The sequence below is a fragment of the Schistocerca serialis genome, chromosome 2 (genome assembly GCF_023864345.2).
Source record: "Schistocerca serialis cubense isolate TAMUIC-IGC-003099 chromosome 2, iqSchSeri2.2, whole genome shotgun sequence".
NCBI classification, from domain to species: domain Eukaryota; kingdom Metazoa; phylum Arthropoda; class Insecta; order Orthoptera; family Acrididae; genus Schistocerca; species Schistocerca serialis.
In genome coordinates this window covers 797,946,602-797,974,078 of record NC_064639.1, presented here as the reverse complement: position 1 = coordinate 797,974,078, position 27,477 = coordinate 797,946,602, and the positions used below count along the sequence as shown (strand labels likewise).

The 27,477-nt window shown below is 41.9% G+C and overlaps 1 protein-coding gene across 1 annotated transcript in view; it reads left to right on the top strand.

Moving 5' to 3' along the window:
• LOC126456426 (uncharacterized) overlaps positions 1-23,972 on the top strand; it is a 73,390-nt gene extending 49,418 nt beyond the window's left edge. Inside the window, exon 4 of the mRNA XM_050092177.1 lies at positions 22,579-23,972. Within this exon, the coding sequence (XP_049948134.1) occupies positions 22,579-22,971 (393 nt within the window). The 3' untranslated portion in view covers positions 22,972-23,972. The remainder of the gene's footprint in view (positions 1-22,578) is intronic.
• Positions 23,973-27,477: the final 3,505 nt, after the last annotated feature.

Below are 27,477 nucleotides of genomic sequence, written 5' to 3'. Positions count from 1 at the left end.
CGTTTGCGGCCACAGCTACACAGGCGCCAGAGACGTTGATCGGAGGCAAAGAAGTACAGTGTGCGTGAATTACAACTGAGGCTGCTCAGTCGCTGAATGCTGGGATGTCAATGAATTACTCTGAGCTGCACATGGAATCCGACGCCTTCTGTAATAAACTTACAAAGACGCCGCGACAGTGCCGCTCAGAGTGATACGTCGACATCCCAACGTGGATCGACTGTGCAGCCACAGATATAATTCATGCACACTGTACTGCCCAAGGAGCTTAGAAAAAGAAGACATTTCACTACTTATGCCGAGCACAGCCATCGATTGAAGTCAGGGACACCATCTTTTTGAGGTCAGGAACTGAGTTTCTCGGTTCAATACTGACACTTTATCTCTTAGCTTTGGTACATCTAATACGCAGTCATTTCTGAGTACGTATTTTGATACAGTACAAAGTATCACTGCAAGGCAGTATGAATACCCACTCGACACCAAATGTTATGAACACTCCAATATGGTGACGGTGATTTCACTTGTTTTAACCTCCTTGGTACTTCATTGCCGCCTATCAACGTCTCTGGTCGCAGGCGCAGTGGCGTGGTCCGCTAGTTTAAAAGGACGGAGCGAGTTCTCAGTCTTTTGACTCACTCTGAAGATCTCTAAACGGTATATAGCCGAGTATTAGAAGAAGAAACTGAATTTATGTGGATGTACACTCGAAATTCAATGGAGCAGTCATTACTCCGGTAAAACACAAAGATGCACAACAAGTCAGAAGGTCATAAAACTGATGCATAAGTAAGATGATAGTATTACAGACCACACTGATCTGCCCCGTCTAAATGGAGTACAGCGGTCACAAAAATGCATCAATATTTCCAATAATTAACCAAGTGAATGATTGTCCTACCTCTGGAAACCTCATTCTTGCTCAGCACGCGGCCAGCAGAGCTACTTGGCGAATGTGTTGGAGCAAATGTCATCATTTTCTTTGTGAGTAACGGCTAAATACAATCAGCATGACCCAGGAGTGAAAGTCTGAGATGATGTCAAGTAGATATATACCGAGGCAAGTTACACTACTGGCCATTAAAATTGCTGCACCACGAAGATGACGTCCTACAGACGCGAAATTATCCGACAGGAAGAAGATGCTGTGATATGCAAATGATTAGCATTTCAGAGCATTCACACAAGGTTGGCGCCGGTGGCGACACCTACAACGTGCTGAAATGAGGAAAGTTTCCAACCGATTTCTCATACACAAACAGCAGTTGACCGGCGTTGCCTGGTGAAACGTTGTTGTGATGCCTCGTTTGAGGACGAGAAATGCGTACCATCACGTTTCCGACTTTGATAAAGGTCAGATTGTAGCCTATCGCGATTGCGGTTTATCGTATCGCGACATTACTGCTCACGTTGGTCGAGATCCAATGACTGTTAGCAGAATATGGAATCAGTGGGTTCAGGAGGGTAAAACGGAACGTCGTGCTGGATCCCAACGGCCTCGTATCACTAGCAGTCGAGATGACAGGCATCTTATCTGCATGGCTGTAACGGATCGTGCAGCCACGGCTCGATCCCCGAGTCTACAGATGGGGACGTTTGCAAGACGACAACCATCTGCACGAACAGTTCGACGGCGTTTGCAGCAGCATGGGCTATCAGATCCGAGACCATGGCTGCGGTTACCCTTCACGCTGCACCACAGACAGGAGCGCCTGCGATGGCGTACTCTACGACGTAACTGGGTGCACGAATGGCAAAACGTCATTTTTTCGGATGAATCCAGGTTCTGTTTACAGCATCATGATGGTCGCACCCGTGTTTGGCGACATCGCGGTGAACGCACATTAGAAGCGTGTATTCGTCATCGCCATACTGGCGTATCACCCGGCGTGATGGTATGGGGTGCTATTAGTTACACGTCTCGGTCACCTCTTGTACGCATTGACGGCACTTTGAACAGTGGACTTTACATTCCAGATGTGCTACAACCCGTGGCCCTGCCCTTCATTCGATCCCTGCGAAACCCTACATTTGAGCAGGATAATACACGACCGCATGTTGCAGGTCCCGTACGGGCCTTTCTGGATACAGAAAATGTTCGACTGCTGCCCTGGCCAGCACATTCTCCAGATCTCTCACCAATTGAAAACGTCTGGTCAATGGTGGCCGAGAAACTGACTCGTCACAATACGCCACTCCTGATGAACTGTGATATCGTGTTGAAGCTGTACCTGTACACGCCATCCAAGCTCTGTTTGACTCAATGCCCAGGCGTATCAAGGCTGTTATTACGGCCAGAGGTGGTTGTTCTGGATACCGATTTCTCAGGATCTATGCACCCAAATTGCGTGAAAGTGTAATCACATGTCAGTTCTACTATTATATATTTGTCCAATGAATACCCGTTTATCATCTGCATTACTGCTTGGTGTAGCAATTTTAATGGCCAGTAGTGTATTATTACTCTAATATTTTTATTGATGACTATCATCCCATTTATTATTATAATGATTACCCGTTTCATTCAAATTTGAAACATCTTCAGATCGATATTAATTGCACAGCAACACATTAATTACATTTGCTGTGTGTATCCTCCGGAAGTGCCTAATGGCACATGAGTAATGACCCAGGAAGTCTGCCTACTGCTGCTTGTTCTAGTATCTGCCTGTAGTTGCCTGTCCCAGTCATAGGCAGTTTCTCAAAGTAATTCCTATAAACGTGAAAACTCTGATATTAATTACTGACTAAACTTTTGGCCAAGCAATGAAAACAGGAACGGCGCCCATCTGCCAGGCAGCGGTACGTTCTGTAGGCGATGATCCCTTATGAATGAAAAAAATCACACTGTGAAAATGAATATCGTAACAAGCGTTGTGTTTCCTAACTTGAAAAGCACACTGCTGGAGTTTCATGAGGAATAAACACACTCAGTGCAGCATATTTCGTCGAAGATTATAGAAAATATTTGTGGCGTTCTTGTGGTGACTAAGGAAACGTTTCCCCACTTCATAAGTCTTTTTATTTTGTATGTTACTTATTAATTCGATTTTTCCTTAGATATGATTCAAGACATAAATGGTAGAATGAAAGTTGTTGTAAGAAACATCCATAACGAATTAAATACACTTCCTTAGGAATTTTCCAGTCTATCTTAGTCTGTTACTTGCTATATTTACTGATCTGTAATTCTCCTGCTTCATGTCTCTCCACACGAATACCAATAGTCATTTTACATTTTTGAGTGAAGCCAGTGCCTGTTCTTCTCGTCTGCTTGTGGGCGTTATATTGCTATAATTAAAACTATAGTTACATAATCCTGCGCATTGCTCACATATATGATGCTTGATAATAGATCCTCCATTTATTACTCCATTATATTCAACAATGTGAGTACTAGTTTTTTAGTTAGTTACATGTTCTATGGTTCATTTGATTCATTCTTTCATCAAAATTATGTGGAACGAGTCCACTTTCAGGATTTATGTACTTAATTAGTGTTAATGTTAGTGAGCACATTATTTTTTAGTCCTAGTCATGCAATTACACTTAAAAACTAGTTCTATTTTTTCCAAGTTACCAATTTTTAAACAGAAAGTCGTCCATGGAATAAGAGGAGTTGTCTAGGAGAAACGACTTCAGATTAGATTTATAACTGGCTTTCCTACCTGTCAGGCATTTTATGTTACTGGGAAAATGATCAAAAATATTTGTTGCTGCACACTGAACTCCTTCCTCAGCCACAGATAGCTTAATAATGAGTAATAGAAGTCATATTTTCATTTCAAGACCATTTACACGGTTCTCATATTTCCCAACGCTTTCTCTGAAATCTATTCAATGAAAGTTGCTGATGCCTCTGTTAATGATAAAAATTGTCATACAGACTGATAAAGAAACCTTTTATTCCGTGCAAATTATGTGTTGCATTGATTGTATGCTTCAAGTTAACACTGCATGCCGAGCCAGGCTTCGGGTGCATCTCCTTTTCCATTATAAGCATACGCTCCAGAGAGGCCATTCGGATATGGCGAGTGGTAATGTACCAACTCAGGGCTTCAGGTGACAGAAGCTGCTTCCCTATCCTTCCAAGAATTACGGGGGTTCCCCCGCGGCGCTGTGAGACCAGCACCTCTGAGTAAGGGCACGCTGTGGAACTCTTTAACTTATCAACAACATCAAGGTTGCTGCTGAGAATGATTTCTTTCGTAGTTGGTAATGTTCCAGATGCTTAAGGTGGACATCCTCGTTCGACTCAAGCCTGGTGCACAGTTTTAACTTGTCACACGTGATCAACGTCACAGAGGCTGTTTCTCAGATGCTTATTTCAATTTGTGTATTGTTCAGTTTCTTATAAGTCGTTAATCAAACATTAAGAATTTTTTCACATTCTCACGTGCGTTACATTACAATAGTTAAACATTATTGTACAGGACACACTGAACTCTGTTTTAGCAGAAGATTTCAATTCTCTCTCTACGAGAAGCGTGAATTGGGTTTTCTGCGATTTCTCTAAACTTATTAAGATGAATGCTGGGATGATTCCTTTGAAAAAGATAGATTGATTTCATTTCCAATCGTTATATGGATTTTTGCTCCATTTGTAGTCATATCATTCTTGATGGCACGTTAAACCATAACCTTTCTTCCTTTTTCCATGTAACAGAATGGATTAACGTAGTTAAAAAACTTTGCAACCAGCCACTTGTCCTTTTTATACTTTACACGTGGCTCCACAGTAATTTCGCTTTGCTCAGAGTTCGTTTATAATGGAGTTCAGTTAACATTTTGCTACTAAATTAGTAATATTTGCATGCAACACATTCTGTGAATGAATATAACGTTCTGATTATACTAAACTTTCTTATATATAGCTGCATTATTATTACAAGTGCTTGGATTGTATTCATATTCCTTACCATACGACTTTATGCACTTATCCTAAACTTCAATCTAGTTATGCAACACAGATCCTATAAACAGTTTGACGTGAGTAGCAGGTTGACTCATATTTAATTACTTTCTGATTAGTAGAATTGTAAACACTCATAAAATGCTTAACATTCAATTAAATTGTATAGATTTTGCATTCAAGTAGTTCTGAATGTTGTGTTCTTAGAGGATAAACTGAAGACATTTTTTATTGACTTGATATATAAAAATGCCAAAAAGGCTGATTATTACAGATTTTTCAGTTTTTATGCAGAGCGTTACTTTATGCAAAAGAACATAAATATTTGGTGATTGTGTTAGCGTGTAAGATAGCTGGCGAACTGAAATTGTGTCACAACCCAACATTGAAATTTGATGTCGCTTTTGATGCTCATGTTGTCGTCTGCCAATGTGCCATTTGAAGACAGATAACCTCATTTGAAGGAATTCGCACTCTCTAAGCCATTACTCGATGTCTTGCCGTGTGAGAGACACAATTCTGGATTCAACTTTAGCATCGCAAGCTATTATCAAAGGCACAAGCACGTGGAATAAATTCACAGATACGTAAGGCTCGGAAGGCTTATTAGGAAATAGATCGACGGCGTGCGTTAGTCAAAGTTACGGTCAGGAATGCCTCAGGGAAGTGTGACATGACCGCTGTTGTTCTCTATATACCTAAATTATATGGCGGATAGGGTGGGCAGCAATCTGCAGTTGTTTGCTGATGATGCTGTGGCATACGGTAAGGTGCCGAAGTTGAGTGCCTGCAGGAAGATACAAGGCGATTTATAAAAAAATTGTAGTTGGTGTGATGAATGGCAGCTAGCCCTAAATGTGGAAAAATGTAAGGTAATGCCGGTGAGTAGGAAGAACAAACGTGTAATGTTCGGATACGGTATTAGTAGTGTCCTGCTTGACGCAGCCAAGTTGTTTTAATATCTGGGTATAACGCTGCAAAGTGGTATGAAATGGAACGAGCATGTCAAACCTGTGGTAGGGAAGGCGAATCGTTGACTTCGGTTTATTGGGAGAATTTTAGGAAAGAGTGGTTCGCCTGTAACGGAGACCGCATATAGGATGCTGGTGCGACCTGTTCTTGAGTACTGCTAGAGTGTTTGGGATCCGTACCAGGTCCGATTGAAGAAATACGTTGAAGTAATTCAGAGGCGGGCTTTAGATTTTTTACCGGTAGATCCGAACGACACGTAAGTGCTAAGGAGATTCTTCGGCAACACAAATGGCAATCCCTGGAGGGAAGGCAAAGTTCTTTTCGAGAAACACTGTTGAGGAAAATTTAGAGAACCGCCATTCCAAGCTGACTGTCAAACGATTCTGATGCCTCCAACAAACACTCCGCGTAAGGAGCGCGAAGATAAGACACGAGAAATTAGGGCTCATATAGAGGCATATAGACAGTCGTTCTTCTTCCCTCTCTCTATTTGCAAGTGGAACAAGAAAGGAAACGATTAGTGGTGGTACAGGGTACCCTCCGCCACGCATCGTACAGTGGCTTTGGGAGTATCTATGTAGATGTAGCTGTCGCCAAACAACTCTTCATCATATGATTTCCCATGGAAATGCTAGTCTTATAAAGTAATATGGTGTGGTGTGACGTGCTTGCAAATTCCAATGTTTGGTTTAGCTGCACAACTGTAAAATTGCTTTCTCTCCACGCCATATGAACATTTTTTTCTTTTAAGTACGAATTTCGTATGCAAGGTATTTATTCAGTGTAAACGACTGTGAAGAGTGAATCTGTAAAGTCGTATTTGTGTCTTCGTTGAGGGGGAGCGACTAGAGAGAGTGATGTACAATAATGTACTTCTGTTGTTGAGCGGCACCAGAGGGATGGCTAGTCTTTATGCCCCTATGTGGCGAAGAGCTCACAATCAAGTGTGCTACATATCCTTGGCATTCTAAGGAAGTCTACAATGTAGCCCAAGACAATGGTGCACAATTTTTCAGGAACTACAGTCATTTATCCATCACTCATTGCCTGAATTCAGCTGATAATAGTTTTTTGTAGAACAAGGATGCCAAACAAATATCCCTGGTTCAGCACCAATGCACGTGCTATTGTGTATTTGTAGTCCTCGGCAGTAGTAGGATGACAAGTTATTTATAGAATTTATGAACTACGAGACAGGCAATGGAATATAGAAGATTTGCATCAGAAAAACATTGTTTCTGAATTTCTGTTTTTAAAATTCTGCCTTCTGTGAAACACAATATTTTTTTTCTATTCTTAATCCAAACATGTTTCGATAGTTACGTGTCCTCTTCAACGGCTCTCATTTTATTTCTGGAAAAGTGTTATGCAAATGTCGTAGTTGGCTTTATAGTTTAGGCCTAAAAACTACAATACGTGCTTTTTTAATGGCTCGCATGTAACTACAGTAATAGTGAAGATGGAAATGTACAGGCTGGATTGCTTTTGTATGTCTTTCTAGTTTAACGCGTATCGCTTGTTTCAAAGGATCTTCAGTGCTCACTGTAACAATTTGGTTTTTCTTACAAATCTGTTTGTCAGGTTCGTAAACAATACTTTTCTTCCACATTATAACTATTAACAATATTAAATTACAGTGATTCCTCCGGTTTTTTTTCTATATACTGCGTTCCTAACGTTCATCCGCAGCTCGTGGTCTTGCGGTAGCGTTCTCGTTTCCCGCACACGGGGTCTCGGGATCGATTCCTGGCGGGGTCAGGGATTTTCCCTGCCTCGAGATGACTAGGTGTTGTTGTGTCATCTTCATCATCATCATCCATCCCCATTACGGTCGGAGGAAGGCAATGGAAAACCACCTCCGCTAGGACCTTGCGTAGTCGGCATCGTTCCCTACGCTCCTCGGAGTATGGGACCTCATCATCATCATCATCATCATCATCATCATCATCATCCTAACTTTCTTCCACACATAGATGCTCAATTTTTACAACATTGCACTTCACCGGCGCATACTTTCTGATGTTTAGTAGTTTGTTTTTATGTTGGGAGATGTTATTGTCATCTGTTTTGTAAACTGTGTATATAAGTTACACTATTTCACGAGCAAGGTTTATATATATAATTGATAAACATTTCATCGAAATTGTCTGAATTATGATGAATTGAAGTTCCCCATCACTGCGAAAATGGTATCAATTGCCGCTTAGTGTTACAGTAGCTGCTCGAGAGAATAACAAAACCCGTACTGGGCCTGATAGTTCCGCTTTGTAGGCATTCAGCTCGAAACATATTACACATCCGCTCCGACATAGCGTTTGCAAGCCGCGAATGGTAGTTGTTTGCCCTGTGTTCTTTGTACCTGTATATTGTTTACTCGTTGTCTTGTTGGTACAACGTTTTGTGTTCTTCCGTGTGAGCGGTTTCAGCTGCTCATTAGACTTGATGATGTTAAGAATGTTTCCCAGGAAATGTACACTCGGTTTCAAAATAGACAAAACGAAATGTTCAATCAAGTTTACCAGAAGTGCATGACAGGATCGTGTAAGTAATCAGGATTACATCAGATCATGATGACACTGCTTTCTATGACATGGCTCTCCACTGCTTTTTTGGAGAGCTCTTAAACCCTGTGTTTCTGGAAAGAAATCGGCTCATATATGGAGGGGAAGGTGAATTCCGCCACGCTTCGGTGAGTGCTGTCATTATTTCAAACTCTGATATGGATAACAAAAATGTACGAGACTTTAACCAACCTCCTGAAGTTGAGAACTTTTATTTAAAAGATGTTTCAAGCAGGTATGGAGAAGTGAAACACAGTAGCCACGAACGTTGGTCTAGTCAACATAAACTGCAGTGTTTTAGAGGTGTCAGATCGGTTGAAATGGATGTCAGAGAGAATATTCCTCTCATGTAACTGTTTGTGGATACAAGGTGCACGCTACTTGCAGTGGACAGATGGGAACATTCTGTTATGCTGTGATGCAACTGGCCATCAAAGAACGAACTGCAAAAGAACAGTTTTCGTTTTAACAGATTCGTTACAGCAAACACGGAAATTTGAGATTAGCTGAGCTCGTGATGGAGAAACAAGTGACGGTTACAGAAGGGTCAAGCACTACCGTGGTATTACAACAGGAGCCAAAACTACGAGCTGCAGGTTTTCCTCCGTTATTCTCAAAACAAGAAGCAGACGAACCACTTCCTATACCTGATGTGTAGCCGCTAAAATTAAGAGAGGCGTCGAAAGTGTGGTGGGAGCAGTACAGACGACGACTTAGAAGATTTAGAACAGACCCTGGGGAAAAACAGTTCCAAGAGGTGCATGAAACTAGCATTTCAAAAACTACAGTAGAAGCAGTCAAGGCAGCAGAGCGGTACATCCCACTGACCAACACGCTAGCAGCTCTCGAGCCGCAACAGGTAGAAGCCAACTTGAAGCCGCACGTGTTCCAACCAGCAAGGCATCAAAGCAAACGAGACACGACTTCAAAATCTTGATAGACAGAACAAGGGAAGCACTGCTTGTACACTAATAAAAATGGCTCTGAGCACTATGGGACTTAACTGCTGTGGTCATCAGTCCCCTAGAACTTAGAACTACTTAAACCTAACTAACCTAATGACATCACACACATCCATGCCCGAGGCAGGATTCGAACCTGCGGACGTAGCGGTCGTGCGGTTCCAGACTGTAGCGCCTTTAACCGCTCGGCCACTCCGGCCGGCTGTACACTAATAGAAATGTGTCTGTCCCAAACCCAAAACAAACACGATGGAAGAGTTAGTGACATCACTCAGGCAGGAAACGCATGGGAAAACGGAATCAGCAGAAGCAGTCAAGGCAGCAGTGCAGGACATCGCACCTACCAATGAGGAGGCAGCTCTTGAACCACAACAGGCAAAGGCCAATTTGACACTCCATGTGCCACAGGAAATAGCCAAATCAGAGCAAACACAACTTCGAGTACGAACTCTCGATAAACAAAACAAAGAAACCAGTCTTGTGCACAAACAGAAGCGTGTCCATCCCAAACCCAAAATAACCGCAACGAAAGAGTTAGTGACAAAAACAAGCAGAAAACTAAAGAGAAAACGGAAGCGCATTGCCTGTAGAGGAAAACACATCTGCTGACACAAGAACACTTTAGCAAGGGGTGCAGCTTTGTTTCGTTTACATACAGAAATGTTTTTGCTGAATAGCAGATGATGCAAGATTCGGCTTTCTGCTTTCCATGACTCAGAAGACACAAACGCGACAATGTGTTTCAACAATGAATCAGTGCATACTAAGTTTTACAACAGGAGTGACGCCACATGCTACAAATTTTCTTTGAGTGTGGTTTTCTTAATTTTATTTTATTTTCTTTCTGGCCTTCAGGCATGATCCTCAGCCAGCCTTCGGTACATAAGATGGTACAAACTAAAATGTATATGCACATCACACACACACTTGCCCGTGATTCACGTAGAGTATTTCAATTGATGTGCTCCTATAATATCCACAAGATGTCACTCTAAACATACCATGTCACTGCAGTGGCTGTCTTTTATGATGCTACTTTTCTGGTGACTAAGCATGTGGCTACTATAAGTTTTAATGATTTAAATTAAGTTTGGTTGCTGTGGTTCGTTTGGTTTTCACTGTGTCTATCTTTCCTGTGGTTGCCAGCTGAATTAAGAAGTTTCCTTGCAGTAGCTGCCGGTAAACCTTACGGGATGTAAAGTCGCGGTCCAAGGAACTCCTCTGTTCCTGACGTTTCGTCCACGTCTGCACTGGACATCCTAGGAGACGTTTCTCCAATGTCTTGCCGACTGACCGGTCGGACATCTGAGAGCGACATAAATACTTTAGGAAACGGAGTGTGGTCAAACTAACACGTGATGAGCAGAGATAATTCTTGTCAGAGATAAAACTTAACTATCGATTGTCGTCTTGTCAAAGAATAAAATTTGTCTAGTGATTCTGCAGAGCTACTGTCCATATGTCGCTAAGTTTCACTACCTCCTCTTTCCTATTAAAATTACTCTGATGCTTATAAATTTCAATGGCTTTTCTACGTAGTCGTGGATAATAATTTGACGTTGCAGATAAAATTTCTGTTTCAGAAAACTTCACTTCGTGGTTTCCTGACTGAAGAGCATACTCTGCTACAACTGATTTTTTTTCTATTTTTCCTAGTCAGCAAAGACTTTTGTGTTCTTTTAGACGTGTACTTACGCCCCTCTTGATAGTTCGAGTATAAACTTTACCATACGTATACGGAATTTTGTACACACCGCATGTCGACAGAGGAAGGCGTTTATCCTTCACAGATCGACGTCCTTGACTTATTTTCTTTGGCGGTCTAAAGACATGTCTGATGTCATGTTTCTGTAAAATCTTACCAATTTGATCCTTTACTTTTTTAATAAAAGGGACAGAAACTGTATTTTTCCGTCATTGTGGTTCATGCTTGACCTTCGGTCTTCTGTTGCTTGGTCGCAAAATTCTCTTTACCTCTTTCCCTGAGTAGCCATTTTTCTCGAAAGCCTGCTTTAGATGTTTTATTTCACCGTCCAGGTGTTTCGATGTGCATATCCGTTCGTCTCTATCGACAAGACTTTTAATGACACCTCTCTTTTGTTGTGGATGGTGACTGGAGTTTTTATATAAATATCTGTCCGTATGTTTTACTTTCCGAAAAACTTAATGTTCCAAATTTCCATCGGACTGTCTCACCACTAAAACATCCAAGAAAGATATTCTGTTATCATTTTCTATTTCCATGGTGAGCTGGAGTTTTGGATTAATTTTATTTAGATGATCAAAGAATTCGACCAAAGCCTGTCTACCATGGGACCAAACCACAAATGTGTCATCTACAAACCGGTACCAGCGAGATAATTTATTGTTTGCTTTGTCCAGAGCCGATTGTTCGAATTTCTCCATGTAGAAATTAGCCGTCACAGAACCTAATGGGCCACCCATTGCTACACCATCAAGCTGCTCATAAAATTCATTGTCCCACTGCAACTGACTCGAAGTAAGGCAATATCTAAAAAGAGCAATCAAATCAGCTTCGTTACCTGGAACCATAGTGAATAAGGACATTATGTCAAACTTACAAGAATATCTTCAGGAGCCAGAATTAGCCCTTCAAGGTCCTCAATAAAATGACGCGAGACTTTTATAAAAATGGTTCAAATGGCTCTGAGCACTATGGGACTTAACATCTATGGTCATCAGTCCCCTAGAACTCAGAACTACTTAAACCTAACTAACCTAAGGACATCACACAACACCCAGCCATCACGAGGTAGAGAAAATCCCTGACCCCGCCGGGAATCGAACCCGGGAACCCGCACGTGGGAAGCGAGAACGCTACCGCACGACCACAAGATGCGGGCAGACTTTTATATATGAGTCAGTTTTCCCAGTATATCGTTGTAAAGTAGTTGCCAGATAGCTTGCTATGTCATCCCTGGGAGAATTGATGGCATTAACTCTCGATCTCAAAGGAAAATATATTTTATGAATTTTGGGTACAAATGGTTCAAATGGCTCTGAGCACTATGGGACTTAACTTCTAAGGTCATCAGTCCCATAGAACTTAGAACTACTTAAACCTAACTAACCTAAGGACATCACACACATCCATGCCCGAGGCAGGATTCGAATCTGCTACCGTAGCGGTCGCGCGGTTCCAGACTGTAGCGCCTTTAACCGCTTGGCCACCCTGGGCGGCAATTTTGGGTACACCATACAGTCTAGGACACATAGCTTCACTCTTCAACAAAGAGGTATTCCGTGAACGTGAGGTAAATTTTATATTTGAACTACCAAGAGGAGCGTAAATACACGGCTAAAAGAACGCAAAAGTCTTTGCCGACTAGGAAAAATAGAGAAATCAGCTGTAGCAGGTCACGCTCTACAGTCAGGAAACCACGAAGTGAAGTTCTTTGAAACAGAAATTTTATCTACAACGTCAAATTACTATCCACGACTATTTCCATTGTAATTTATAAGGATCAGGAAAAATAGGAAGGAGGAGGCAGTGAAACTTAGCGACATATTAACAGTAGCTCTGCAGAATCTCTAGACCTTATTTTTCTGACAAGACGACAATCGATAGCTAAGTTTTATCTCTGACAAGGATTATATCTGCTCATCACGTGTTACTTTGACCACGCCCCGTCTCCTAAAGTGTTTATGTCGCTCTCGGATATCCGACCGGTCAGTCGGCAAGTCTCAGCGGAGAAGCATCTCTGAGGATGTCTAGCGCAGACGTGAACGATACATCGGGAACAGAAGAGTTTCTTGGACCGTGACTTTACATCTCAAAAGGTTTACCAGCAGCTATGTCATCCGGTCGTGAAGGCCTTCATTTCCTTGCACTGTTAGAAGATGTTTTGTTGTTCAGTATGATCGATTTTATTTATGTTCTTACTGCGATTGGTATTGTTGTCAGTGCTTTGATGGAAATGTTAAGTGGCTGGTCCTATAATTCTATGTTCCTTTATGTCCTTTAACGGACAACATATCATTTGCAACATCTGATAGAAACAGTGTTGCAAAAGTGTGATAAGTATAAAATTTTAAAAGAGATATATATGTATATATATTAAAATTTAGGAAAATATTTATCTGCCATGGGCCACTTACAAGAAGTCACTAATTGTGTGCTGCACCTCCTCCCTTATTTCTCAGCAGTTACAAAGAATACAGTATTGACATAAATTACACAACGAGAAATGAAAGATAGAGGCTTCCAGTCCAAGACCCCAATAGTTGGCAGGATTGTGCAGAACAAGGTGTGATGCGGAGGATATGTCCACGCTCGAGAGCATCAAGAAAACATTATTCACAATGAAACATTTATTAATCAGAAATACAGTATTGTCTTCCCCAGGTGGTGGCAGCTCAGTCGGGCTAGCGTTGTGATTCATGGAAAAAGATAGGTCCAATAATTCGTCTTGCTCTAATTGCACACCACACTCTTGTTTTCACGTCATGCAGAGGTTGTTGATGTAATTCATGAGGATTTTCGGAGCTCCAACGTCAGTTATTCTGAGAATTTACGTATCATGACAAATGCAGATGTGCTTCATCAGAAAAAATCATCTCAGATCAATTTCCTCAACGTGCACAGACTGTAACAGGACCGAGCCAGCGACATACGGGCAGGGAAAGCTCTGGACTGGGCGCAGTTACAATAATGACGTCTAGCAACTATATTAGAAGCTATTAAACTAGAAAAAAAAAACTCAAAAGAAAGCAACAGTACACTCAGTCGCACAGCTTAGGGGGCACGCGAAAGTACTGGTAGGAGGACTATGCATAACGACATCTGGTGGGCGCAGTGGCAACAGCCGGCAAACGCGCCACGCGACCTGCGGATCCCTCCCGGGCGTGTTTCGTGGGACATCTTATACTATACAGGGTGTTACAAAAAGGTACGGCCAAGCTTTCAGGAAACATTCCTCACACACAACTAAAGAAAAGATGTTATGTGGACATGTGTCCGGAAACGCTTAATTTCCATGTTAGAGCTCATTTTAGTTTCGTCAGTATGTACTGTACTTCCTCGATTCACCGCCAGTTGGCCCTATTGAAGGAAGGTAATGTTGACTTCGGTGCTTGTGTTGACATGCGACTCATTGCTCTACAGTACTAGCATCAAGCACATCAGTACGTAGCATCAACAGGTTAGTGTTCATCACGAACGTGGTTTTGCAGTCAGTGCAATGTTTACAAATGGGGAGTTGGCAGATACCCATTTGATGTATGGATCAGCACGGGGCAATAGCCGTGGCGCGGTACGTTTGTATCGAGACAGGTGTCCCGACAGGAAGACGTTCGAAGCAATTGATCGGCGCCTTAGGGAGCACGGAACATTCCAGCCTATGACTTGCGACTGGGGAAGACCTAGAACGACGAGGACACCTGCAATGGACGAGGCAATTCTTCGTGCAGTTGACGATAACCCTAATGTCAGAGTCAGAGAAGTTGCAACTGTACAAGGTAACGTTGACCACGTCACTGTATGGAGAGTGCTACGGGAGAACCAGTTGTTTCCGTACCATGTACACCGTGTGCAGGCACTATCAGCAGCTGATTGGCCTCCACAGGCACACTTCAGCGAATGATTCATCCAACAATGTGTCAATCCTCATTTCAGTGCAAATGTTCTCTTTACAGATGAGGCTTCATTCCAACGTGATCAAATTGTAAATTTTCACAACCAACATGTGTGGGCTGACGAGAATCCGCACGCAGTTGTGCAAACACGTCATCAACACAGATTTTCTGTGAACTTTGGGCAGGCATTGTTGGTGATGTCTTGATTGGGCCCCATGTTCTTCCACCTACGCTCAATGGAGCACGTTATCATGATTTCATACGGGATACTGTACCTGTGCTGCTAGAACATGTGCCTTTACAAGTACGACACAACATGTGGTTCATGCACGATGGAGCTCCTGCACATTTCAGTCGATGTGTTCGTACGCTTCTCAACAACAGATTCGGTGACCGATGGATTGGTAGAGGCGGACCAATTCCATGGCCTCCACGCTCTCCTGACCTCAACCCTCTTGACTTTCATTTATGGAAGCATTTGAAAGCTCTTGTCTACGCAACCCCGGTACCAAATGTAGAGACTCTACGTGCTCGTATTGTGGACGGCTGTGATACAATACGCCATTCTACAGGGGTGCATCAGGGATTCCATGCGACGGAGGGTGGATGCATGTATCCTCGCTAACGGAGGACATTTTGAACATTTCCTGTAATAAAGTGTTTGAAGTCACGCTGGTACGTTCTGTTGCTGCGTGTTTCCATTCCATGATTAATGTCATTTGAAGAGAAGTAATAAAATGAGCTCTAACATGGAAAGTAAGCGTTTCCAGGCACATGTCCACATAACATATTTTCTTTCTTTGTGTGTGAGGAATGTTTCCTGAAAGTTTGGCCATACCGTTTTGTAACACCCTGTATAATGCCTTCATATATATATATATATATATATATATATATATATATATATATATATATATATATCAGGCCACAACATGTCATATGCAACATCTGATAGAAAGAGTGCTGCAAAAGTGTAATAAGTACAAAATTTTAAAAAATATATACAGGGTGGTTCATGAAATTATGCAAATATTTTAATATGTTATTCTATAAGTAAAACTAAAGAAAAAAGTTCGGATAAGCTTAGGTGTGCAAATGTTTAGTTACGGAGCTATGGGTAATAAAAGATTTTGCCTGAAATTTAGCAACTGCACTAATATGAAGCCATCGCAAAACTGTATGTGGTTTAAGTAAAGCACGATTTCCATTTATTTTGTTGTTATTGGTCTGGTGAATCTAATAAAACATGTCCCAGACATGTATCTGCAGTAGTTTTCCAGAACATCCAGAGAAGCAAAGATTATTATACAAGTAAATTTGTTTACTTTCCATTAAGAATGTATAAACGTTTATTTCATTGTTGTCAACCGTTAGTGAGTTGTTTCAGTCGTTTCCTAACCTTGAAACGAGTTAGTTTTCTGTATTTTTCAGTGAAAGAACATAATGTCAACAGTGTATTTAAGTGAAACCACATAGCAACTGTTGTAGTTTAGAGATTATTTATTAAATAAGGATGCCTTTCAAATTCACGCCAGAGGAATACCCCGATGTAGTGTTTTTTTAGGGGAAATGTGATGGTAATGCTACGGCTGCAGCTAAAGAACATCGCGTACGTTACCCAACTCGGAGGATTTCGAATGCACGAACCAGTAGCGGAGTATTTCGAGTGTTATGGGATACAAGTTCTTTACCTAGCGTTAATTATCAGCACAAGATCTCGATACGTGAAGACGATGATGAGAATACTATGGATGCTGTTCAACGTAGCCAGGGTACCAGTACACGACGTGTCTCTCAGCGATTAGGCTTTCACAATCTAAGGTACGGCGTACAATAATCTGTATCCTTACCATAACCAAAAAGTGCATCAAAATATCCACGGGTATGCTGCCGGTCTATAGTGTCCAACGGGCACAATATTTAAGCGATGACACATGTCGCCATCATCAGGTGAACTGACGGACTGAGCTTCTGTGAACGTGCCGGCACGGAGATCCGTACGCTATGGCTGCTCTGAGCAGCCATAGCGTACGGATCTCCGTGCCGGCATGTATGATCGCCATGTATGATCGCCGAAATGTTGTGCCCGTTGGACATTATAGACCGGCAGCATACCCGTGGATATTTTGATTATCAAATACGCCGGGAGAAACTCAAGAATCACAAAAAGTGCATCATTTATATACGGAGATCCTGCCCTTCTCTTGGAGTTGTGCCACTGGTTAAATACTAATCAGTAGTTAAACAAATACATTTTATTTACAGATGAGGCACAGTTTACTCGAGATGGTATAAACAATTTTATTGGATTATTCATGTTCCGAGGACGTCTAACTGGTGAGACGTTCTTACAATTCCTTCAAGAAGAAATGCCCTGCTTGCTCAAAGATGTTCCATTTGCTACGCGATTGCAAATGTGTTTTCAACATGACGGCGCGCCTCAACATTTCACCAACGCCGTTACTACACATTTAAATGAACATTTTAGGCAGAAATGTATTGGAAGGGTACTACATGTCAGATCGCCAGATTTAACACCAATGCATTTTTGTGTATGGGGATGGATGAAAACGTAGTTTATGAGGACAAAGTCAATACACGTGAGGCATTACTTTCTCGCATTATGAGTTCAATAGACGAAATTAAGAACAACCCTGTGAAACTAAAACGAACAACAAAATCTGTTCATACACGTGCAACTAAATGCATTGAACTCGATGGAGACATTTTTGAACATTTATTGTGAATGTATTGTGAAATTGTATGTTCACGGTACAACTTCCTTAACACTGAGCTTTATTTTTGCAGTTTAACATGAATTCATGTGTGCTATGTTATTAATAAAAGCAGATTATGTGACACATTCATACAGTTTCAGTTAACGTCATTACCCTAATTTTTCAAAATTAAATTCTCTACAACTTCTGTTGAAAACTTTGTGCAGTTGTCTGGAATTTAAAAATGAATTGGGCCTAGTACTTAATAAATTAAAAAATTTACCAAATTAAGTCTTTGCTTCTCTGGATGTTCTGGAAAACTACTTCAGATACACATCTGTGACATGTTTTATTAGATTCACCACATCAAGAACAACAAAATAAATGGTAATTGTGCTTTACTGTAACCTCGTACAGTTTTGCGATGGCTTCATATTAGTGAAGTTGCTAAATTTCAGGTAAAATCTATTATTAGCCGTAACTCCATAACTAAACATTTGCGGACCTATGTTTATCTGAACTTTTTTCTTTAGTTTTACTTGTAGAATAACATATTAGAAATAAGGGAGGAGATGCAGCACACATACTGTACATAATGGGTGTGTTTCTTCGATTTTGTTTTTGTATAGTTCAACACAAGAAACACTCGTTGATCCTTCGTGTATACCATACTGAAAGGAAACTCGACAGGAAGCTCAAAACAAAACATCCGAACATTCAGTCGTACAGTGTAGAGCACACGCGCACGGTGTTTCTGTGTGAGGACCAGGCCCAGCGACATAAGGGCACTGAACGCCCTGGGCGCAGTTACGATAATGACGTCTAGTAACAATATCTGAAGCGACTAAACCTGCCAAAAAACTCAAAAGCAAAAAGCGGTACTCTCAGTCGCAAAGTATAGGGAGCATGAGCCAATTATTGGTGTTGGAGAACTACGCATAGCGACAACCGGCAGAGGCAGCGGCAACAGTCGGCAAGCGCGCCACGCGACCCGCTCAACCCTCCCGGGCGTCTTTCGTGGGACACCCTGCACTATATAAGCCATTTATATATTTTCAGGCTACTCAAGATACTTCATAAATACAAGAAGCGAAATGCTTATGGCAAAAAAACAGACTGCTTTACATTAGTTGCAAAGACGCAACCTAAAAATGGTTCTGAGCACTACGGGACTTAACATCTGAGATCATCAGTTTCCTAGAACTTAGAACTACTTAAACCTAACTAACCTAGGGACATCACACACATCCTTGCCCGAGGCAGGATTCGAACCTGCGACCGTAGCGGTCGCGCGGTTCCATACTGAAGCGCCTAGAGCCGCTCGGCCACGTCGGCCGGCTGACGCAACCTACCTCCATGAATTTTGAAAGATCTAAGGAACGATGGAAAACGGAAATCACGACGTTTTCTTTGTTGTTTATACGCATTGTTTTTCCCACCTTTTCGATTCACTCTGACTTGGTATCAAACGCTTTCACACAGAGAAATACATTTATGAAAGTCACTCAGTGAAAAATGCAATGTTATTGTCGCCGTTATTTTATTACTGTGTGTGTGTGTGTGTGTGTGTGTGTGTGTGTGTGTGTGTGAGAGAGAGAGAGAGAGAGAGAGAGAGAGAGAGAGAGAGAGACAGACAGAGAGAGGGGCGGGAGTTGAGAAGCAAGATTTGTGGATGGCAAAGGCTGTTCAATACCTGTTTTCTTTGTATAATTCATTTAGCATTGCAGAGTTTTTTGTTACGTAGCGCTATGTATTCCTGCTAACTTCCTTTCCTTGTTTAGTAGTTCTGAGTGTGGGAATTCTCCTCTCTTGTAAGTTTTTGCTGGAGGAAGGTGAAGTTTTAAAAGCTCAAATTAAATTCCCAAACATGGAGTATAATAGTCAAATGGAGCTTCCAGGACCAGCAAGGTATGAAATGAGCGATTTGCAATGAACTTTCTGTGAAACAAGTAAGTATACCCGACATCAGTTTGCACCCCCCGAGGAGATACCAGCAAATATTGTGTAACAAGGCTTCTAGGTTTGATGACGGTCATGGTTTGGCAGTAAGGGGGTCCACAAGATTCTTCATGTATGCCATATCCAGCTGAGGCCACTCATTGGTGATTTAATCCCATATACCTGCCAAGCTGTGGGGACGTTGATTGCTATATTTCACCCGCTGATCCAGATATTCTCAGTAATATGAATGGGACTAACACTGGGTGTCCCATTCGACGTGTGATAGGATGCTGGAGAGTCTATTGAGCCAGGAACGTATGTTTGTAGCCCAGTGAACATAGTCGTTCTAATTTGGGAGGACGGGAGCTTACACAGCAAACTCATCATGAATCTGTCGAAGGCAGAGGAACACTTTGTCACTAAGAGTGTTAGAACAAATATCCTGGCTAAAATTTAGAGAACCTGAGTGGACGAGCCAAGTCATTGTACTTAAACCACCCTCGAGAGTCACACAACCACCTCCAGCCTGAGTAGCACCTTCCACACACTCGAGCTTAAACCCTTTACTGGGTCGTTAGTTCAATAACGCCTCGCATCATTTTAAAAGAGACAAAATCGAAGTTCGTCGGCCCACATACACATTTTCAGTCCAATACTGTCCAGTTTCTGTGTTGTTTGGCCAACTGAACTCGTGCAGCTTTATGTGGTGATGTGAGCAATGGGCTTTTGCGATGTTCCTGACTTCAGATGTCCACTGAATGGAGTTACCTTCGCAAGGTTCGTTCAGAAACTGGCAGGGATCGACCTGCAGTCATTGGCATCAGCAATTCCTGTCGGGTACGAAACTGACAATACACAACAAGGCGTTACAACCGCCTCTTGTTCCTGACGGTCAGGATTTTTTACGACCACTGTTCATGCACCATTGGACATCACCATAAATGACATACGATTCCTTATAGCCAAATCGGACATACAACAAATACAGCAATAAATTGTGACATTTGATTCACAGTGTGATCACGGGCACATCCAAAAATGTAAGCTTCTTTCTATCATTCTGTAACGTCTCGACATCCTTTCATCTTACTACACTGATACCATCCATCAGATTAAACATGCACAGCACTTCACTGCCATGACTGGCGTTAGACGTGGAGGTTGTAAGCTACCGCTCTCTTACCGACCTTAATGACAGCGAAAAATTAAACCGCATGTACCTAATGGAAATTTGGGAAAAGCAACCGTCACCGAAGTTAATCTGTTGGTAAAGAGGGAGGAAGGGTTACATCTAAATGAAAGGAAAAATGCAAATGAAATTGGTGGAAATTAATTTTGAAATAGGGTAAAGTTAATAAAAAAATATATGTGCCGTCGTTACGTTAACAATTAACTGGCGTTAATTAGATATTTGAGATTTGGGGAAAATTACAGTCGCCAGTTCTATGGACAACTACTATGATAACTAAAATAGAAAGGCTAATGCACATATAATTAGCACTAAAAGCGTGGCAACTGAAGGTTGACACGTGTTGTGTGAAAACTGAATGTTTGTCAGAGGTAATAAATTACGCTACACTCTGACTTAATTTAGCAAAAGAATTAATAAAACCAGAAAACTGAAAGTTAATTTAGTGACTGAAATTAATAGTGAACTTTGTTTCTGAAGCACTACGAAATCAAATAAAATAAGGTTAGTCTTGGGCTACCTCAACAATCATCTCAAAAGCAACTTGAATCTACGCAATTTAGAAATAAGAGATTTAAATTTGAACTTGGATTAAATAATTTTGAACAATTAACAATAGTAAAATTTAGTACGTACCAAGCTGAGCTCCAGTCACAGGTAAGCTAAAATATGGTAACAAAACTCGTACTCTTAATTTGTGCTTGTGTAATCTAAATATAGTTCTGTTTGTTTATTTTTAACTGAACTTTGAAATTAAAGCAGTGAAATGGAATGATATTACTTTAATGCTGGCGTTTGAATTTCAACGACACTCGGGTACATTTCGGAAAAGGAACGGACCCTGCTTGGTAATGCAATTGGGACAATGAGCAGCAAAGGGTCATGCTAAGTTGCTGTATTTTAGTGATGCAAATGGAACAGTTTGAAAAGCTGAGGTCTGCCATACAGTTCTAAAACTTAACGTACTTTCACTCTTCCTTGTTGGTTGATTGAAGGTTTGAAGTCATCGATCGAGGAGGTGGCGCGCCTTCTTCTCGACACAGTCACCAGGCAAAACGGGCTCTTGATGTGTACCAGCTAATGTTTCCCGTCCGCGACACCGTGCCAGAAACTATCATAGCAAGTCGAGCGCAATGACATGCTGCCAAACCCCGATAGCGCAGCAACTCGCGGGAGCGTCACTCAACACACTTGCTCCACCGACCTACTCCAGCCAGCCTCTGCTCTGCCCGCGCTCCACGCGGCCGAGTTAACACTCCCAAAGATCCTAAACACTTTGGTTCTCCACACGACCTATCGATGTAATCGTTCGATAGCATAGTTTTCCCTAGTCGAGACCCATCGTAAAAATGCAAATAATATTTACAAAACAAACCAATTGTACATCGACATAAATGCATATATATATATATATATATATATATATATATACAAATTGTAAAACAACTACAATATATAAAGACACAGAAATGTCATATCTTCTGGTAACAAAATAAGGAAAAAATTTATAGTACAATAGATGGAAATATGAGGATATGCACTTCTGGCGTTAAAAGGTGCCGGTTCTGCACTATCTACAACTACCCAAAACGACCTGTGTACTCTTTCTGGTGAGCTTGGTGTCTTATTTTATTCAGCTATACAGCTGAGTAGCAGGTAGAGCGCTTTAAGCCGTCACTCCACTATTCAGTGGGATTCACTTTGTTGTGTTGCTCTTCGACATCCACAGCTGGTGCACGTGTCCAGCCCTGCACGCGACCTGGTGTACTTCCTGTCCGCAAACGCTGGTGTGGACGTGCACGAGCGCCTGCCTTCGCTGCTAGAGACCTACCACTCACAGCTTCAGGCGTCGCTGCGCGCGCTTGGGATGGCAGCTGCTGCGGACGCCTACCCGCTGGACGAACTGCTCAGGGACATGGAGGACCTGAACCCCTTCGCCCTGTACACTTCCACATTCTGCGGTGTCGTGGTCTCCTCGGAACACATCGGAGAGAAATACCAGAGAGCATTGCGGGAACTCAATTTTCAGCCGGACACGTTGTACGGTATCTATGACAACGAACACTGCCGGGCCTACATACAGTACACCATCCGCCACTTCGAGAGTAAGGGGCTCCTGTGAATAATGGCAACTATATGGTGCGATACTACAGTACGATTGATATAGCATAATAGCTTTTATACTTATCGCACCAAAATTTGGCACGGTACTATAGCGATTGCACTCATTCGGAATGAAGTAATTCTTAACATAACCTTAAACTGCGAGCGTAATAAGCTCGGTTCAGCGTGTCACAGAATAAAGGTTGTTTTTCCCCACATGACAGCAATCCGTCCCACTGGCTATAGTTAAGTGGATTAATACATCGTTTTATTTTGTATTCACCGCTATTGAGCAGTTTTGGATATGTACTCATTTTCAAGTAGTAGTACAGTACAATTCATGTATATATTCTACACTCTTACGCTTCTAAATTGTATACTGTGTTACAGCTGATCTATTTGGTGTCACCTCTACGATTGTAAATTCTGAGAAATTCTCTACGTTTTTACCATTTTATGGCTTACCGAATACTTCTACTCTGAAACAAGTACATCCACTTCGTGGTTCATACAATACAACCATTTGAAATAGATTACAAAGACGAAACTGCGCAGTAGAAGTGAATTAAAAAGAAAAGGATATTTTAATTCAGCTTATAACCGCCAGTGCAACAGGTTTTTCTAATTCAGAAAATCTGTGTTGGCTGTGGACCTCATTACAACTAAAATATTTTAAGGAAGTATCTTTGCTATGGCGTGTCGAGAGTAGCTGTTTACATAGTATTTACTCACTTGTTAAATTTATCAACTCTCGCTGTCGAGTTCTGTACTCATGTGTTCATTACTTTTTCACATAACGTAAATTTCAAGAAGCAGTGCGCAAATAGATTGTTGAGCTGCGTGCACTGTGTGATGTACGACAAATTATGGAACAACATCAAACAAAAAAAAATGTAGGACACATCTTACTTTCCGGGAATTTCGGTTAAGTTTATGCTATTTATTAGTGGTGCTGCTGTGGAATGGCGAGTTGCACCTCATCTTCAGTATCAATTTGCCCAGTGTCACTCAAGAATATGTTGCAGCCTTTCATATCTGCTGAGAAAGTACTTCAGCAGCCAGGTAAATAGTGCAGCATGACATTGGATATTGGTCAAACTGACTATTGTAATGAATAATAAAGAGATAGATTACTGAATGAATATCTTTTATTCACATTGTTATGTATCCCCAAACATTTGGTTCCTTTGGAACTACTGATCCAGCGCTTATCAGCTGAGCGAATTTAAGAGTACATTGAAATGTCATTAAGCGCAGGGAATCGTTCCTGGATGGATACAGCTACAGTAAAAAAAGTTTCTTACGTAAGTAATGAAGTTGAACCACTTCACATTTCGTACGTGCAAGTGAATGTAAGTAAGTATCCTTCAGCACACGTAAAAAATGTGAGTTGCTGAGTGCGAGGTCATTGTTGTTGAATGCAGTTGTTATGAATTGTTAATTCCTGAGGAACAAATAAATTTATTACTGAGGACACAAATACACGGAGCAGTTCATACAAAGTTGAGCATACAGCTGGCCTAAATGTATCTAAACCACTGCCAACAACAACTTTCAGAATCGTTGTAAATGATACACCGACGAAAACGCTGGCATCGCTCTCCATATTGGCGTCATCTTCGGACATAGTAGCAGTGTTGGATTCTCACAACGTGTCTAGTGAAGACATCATTGACGGACAGTTTGCTTATCTCAAAGATCATAAAGCGAACAGATCGGATTGTAAACGAAACACACACGCAAAAGATATAATTATATCCTAGAACAGTTTAGTCGTAAACTGTAAGGTTGAATTCGTCTTTTTCCTCATTGTTGCTTTTCCTTACACCACATACTTCCTTATGCCTGCTGCATGATGACTCACAGTACGTATGTTTTGCGGGATTTTCATGATCACTGTAAACAGCATTGACATTTATCACCGACGATTCCTTCGAGGAATCGTTTCCCCACTATCTTACATGTTAGCCTCCGTTATAGTCGTCACATGTTTTCGTGCTGCCAAGGGTCTTATCTTGGGCTATTCGCGTTTCCAGATTAACTGTACTGATAACAGAAACATTCAGATAAATTCGTGCGGATTCACTGTTATTTTTTCTAATGAGCTGCAGTTATCAGACGTCCTCGTTGTAACCAGCAGTTTGCTGTGGAATTTTGCAAAAGTCTGTCGTAATACGTGGATGTACGTACTGTACTTTATCATCGGAAAATGCACTTATTTGTCTGTCAGTACAAAAAGGCGGAGTTCCCAGAGAATTTCTGACACTACTACACATATCGAAAAAAGTTTTGCATCACGTCGGTTCCGAGAGTTCCGGAACCTGTACAGAAAATTGGAATAAAAATCAACATAAGCATCGTTTCCGATCATTTTACTGCTCATGGAAACCACACATTGCATGTTGTACCACCAGACCTTCAGAGGTGGTGGTCCAGACTGCTGTACACACCGGTACCTCTAATACCCTTGCATTGATGCATGCCTGTATTCGTCGTGGCATGCTATCCAGAAATTCATCAAGGCACTGTTGATCCAGATTGGCCCACTCCTCAACGGCGATTCGGCGTAGATTCCTCAGAGTGGTTGGTGAGTCACGTCGTCCATAAACAGCTCATTTCAATCTATTTCAGAGATTTTAGACAGGGTTCATGTCTGGAGAACATGCTGGCCACTCTAGTCGAGCAGTCTCGTTATCCTGAAGGAAGTCATTCACAAGATGTACACGATGGGGGCGCGAATTGTCGTCCATGAAGTCGAATGCCTCGCCAATATGCTACCGATATGGTTGCACTATCGGTCAGATGATGGCATTCACGTTTCACGTATCGTACAGCCGTTATGGCACCTTCCATGACCACCAGCGGCGTACGTCGGCCCCACATAATGCCACCCCAAAACAGAAGGGAACCTCCACCTTGCTGCACTCGGTGGACAGTGCGTCTAAGGCGTTCAAACTGACGCAGTTGCCTCCAAACACGTCTCCGACGATTGTCTGGTTGAAGGCACAAGCGACACTCCTCGGTGAAGAGAACGTGATGCCAATCGTGAGCGGTCCATTCGGCATGTTGTTGGCCCCATCTGTACCGCGCTGCATGGTGTCGTGGTTGCAAAGATGGACCTCGCCGTGGACGTCGGGAGTGAAGTTGCGCATCATGCAGCCTACTGCGCACAGTTTGAGATGTAACACAATGTGTGGCAGCATAAAAAACGTTATTCAACATGGTGGCGCTGCTGTCAGGGTTCCTCCGCGCCCTAATCCGTAGATAGTGGTCATCCACTGCAGTAGTAGCCCTTTGGAGGCCTGAGCGAGGCGTGTCATAGTTCCTGTCTCTCTGTAGCTCCTCCATGTCCGAACAACATCGATTTGGTTCACTCCGAGACGCCTGGACACTTCCCTTGTTGAAAGCCATTCCTGGCACAAAGTAACAATGCGGACGCGATCGAACCGCGGTATGGAGCGTCTAGGCATGGTTGAGCTACAGACAACACGAGCCATGTACTTCCTTCCTGGTGGAATGACTGGAACTGATCGGCTGTCGGACCTCCTCCGTCTAATAGGCGCTGCTCATGCATAGTTGTTTACATCTTTGCTCGGGTTTAGTGACATCTATGAACAGTCAAAGGGACTGTGTCTGTGGTACAATACCCACAGTCAACGTCCATCTTCAGAAGTTCTGGGAAACGGGACGATTCGAAACTTCTTTTGATGTATGTTTATCAAAGAGATCTTCCTGCGCGATTAACGACATTCTTTAGTATTCGTGGTAATATATATCCGTGACGAGAGATCTGTTAGTTGATGGTACGATGTTTGGTTACCAATATCAGGAAATTTTAAGATCATCGACACATCTGAATACTGTACCATCATTCAAAAATTGAATAATCTATAGAATAATAAAGACCGTTGATTCCTTACTGAACTGCCATAAACAAAGCACTTGGAAATACTTCTTCATTAAAAGTACTGGTCGGAAGTACACAGGTAATTTACGAGGTATCGAAACGGTAATCCGTTTCTTCATATGTCGCCTCTCTCGGTATTCTAGATATAAGCTCAGTACAAACACATTGGTTCAATAAGCTCAGTTGCTGTGAGAAAGGGAACCGATTCATTTAGCATTCTTGATCAGTTTCCGCAAAATAAATGTCAGGATATAAAATACTGTGGTCGCACAGCTGAGTAGCGCTACTGATGCACCTTCCTGGAAATGTGCTCTGCAGTCGTTGCAGAAATCTAATCGGAGAGACAGGGAGATAACAGTTGTTGTTTGATGGATTTCTGTACAGCTTTCTCTTCCTGAGACATAAATAATTATAATGCTCTCACGAGGTACTTGTCGAATACAGAGACAGCGGTAAACACAAGAACCAGTACTTACATCCTGTATTTTCTTACAAAAGCTTGTCTCATCACTGAACAATAAACCTTCAGCGAATATACTCCTCTTTCACAGCGCTATAAAGATGCGAATATATTGCTCTTTTACAACGCTATGAAGGTCTGTATTGAAGATCTCACTA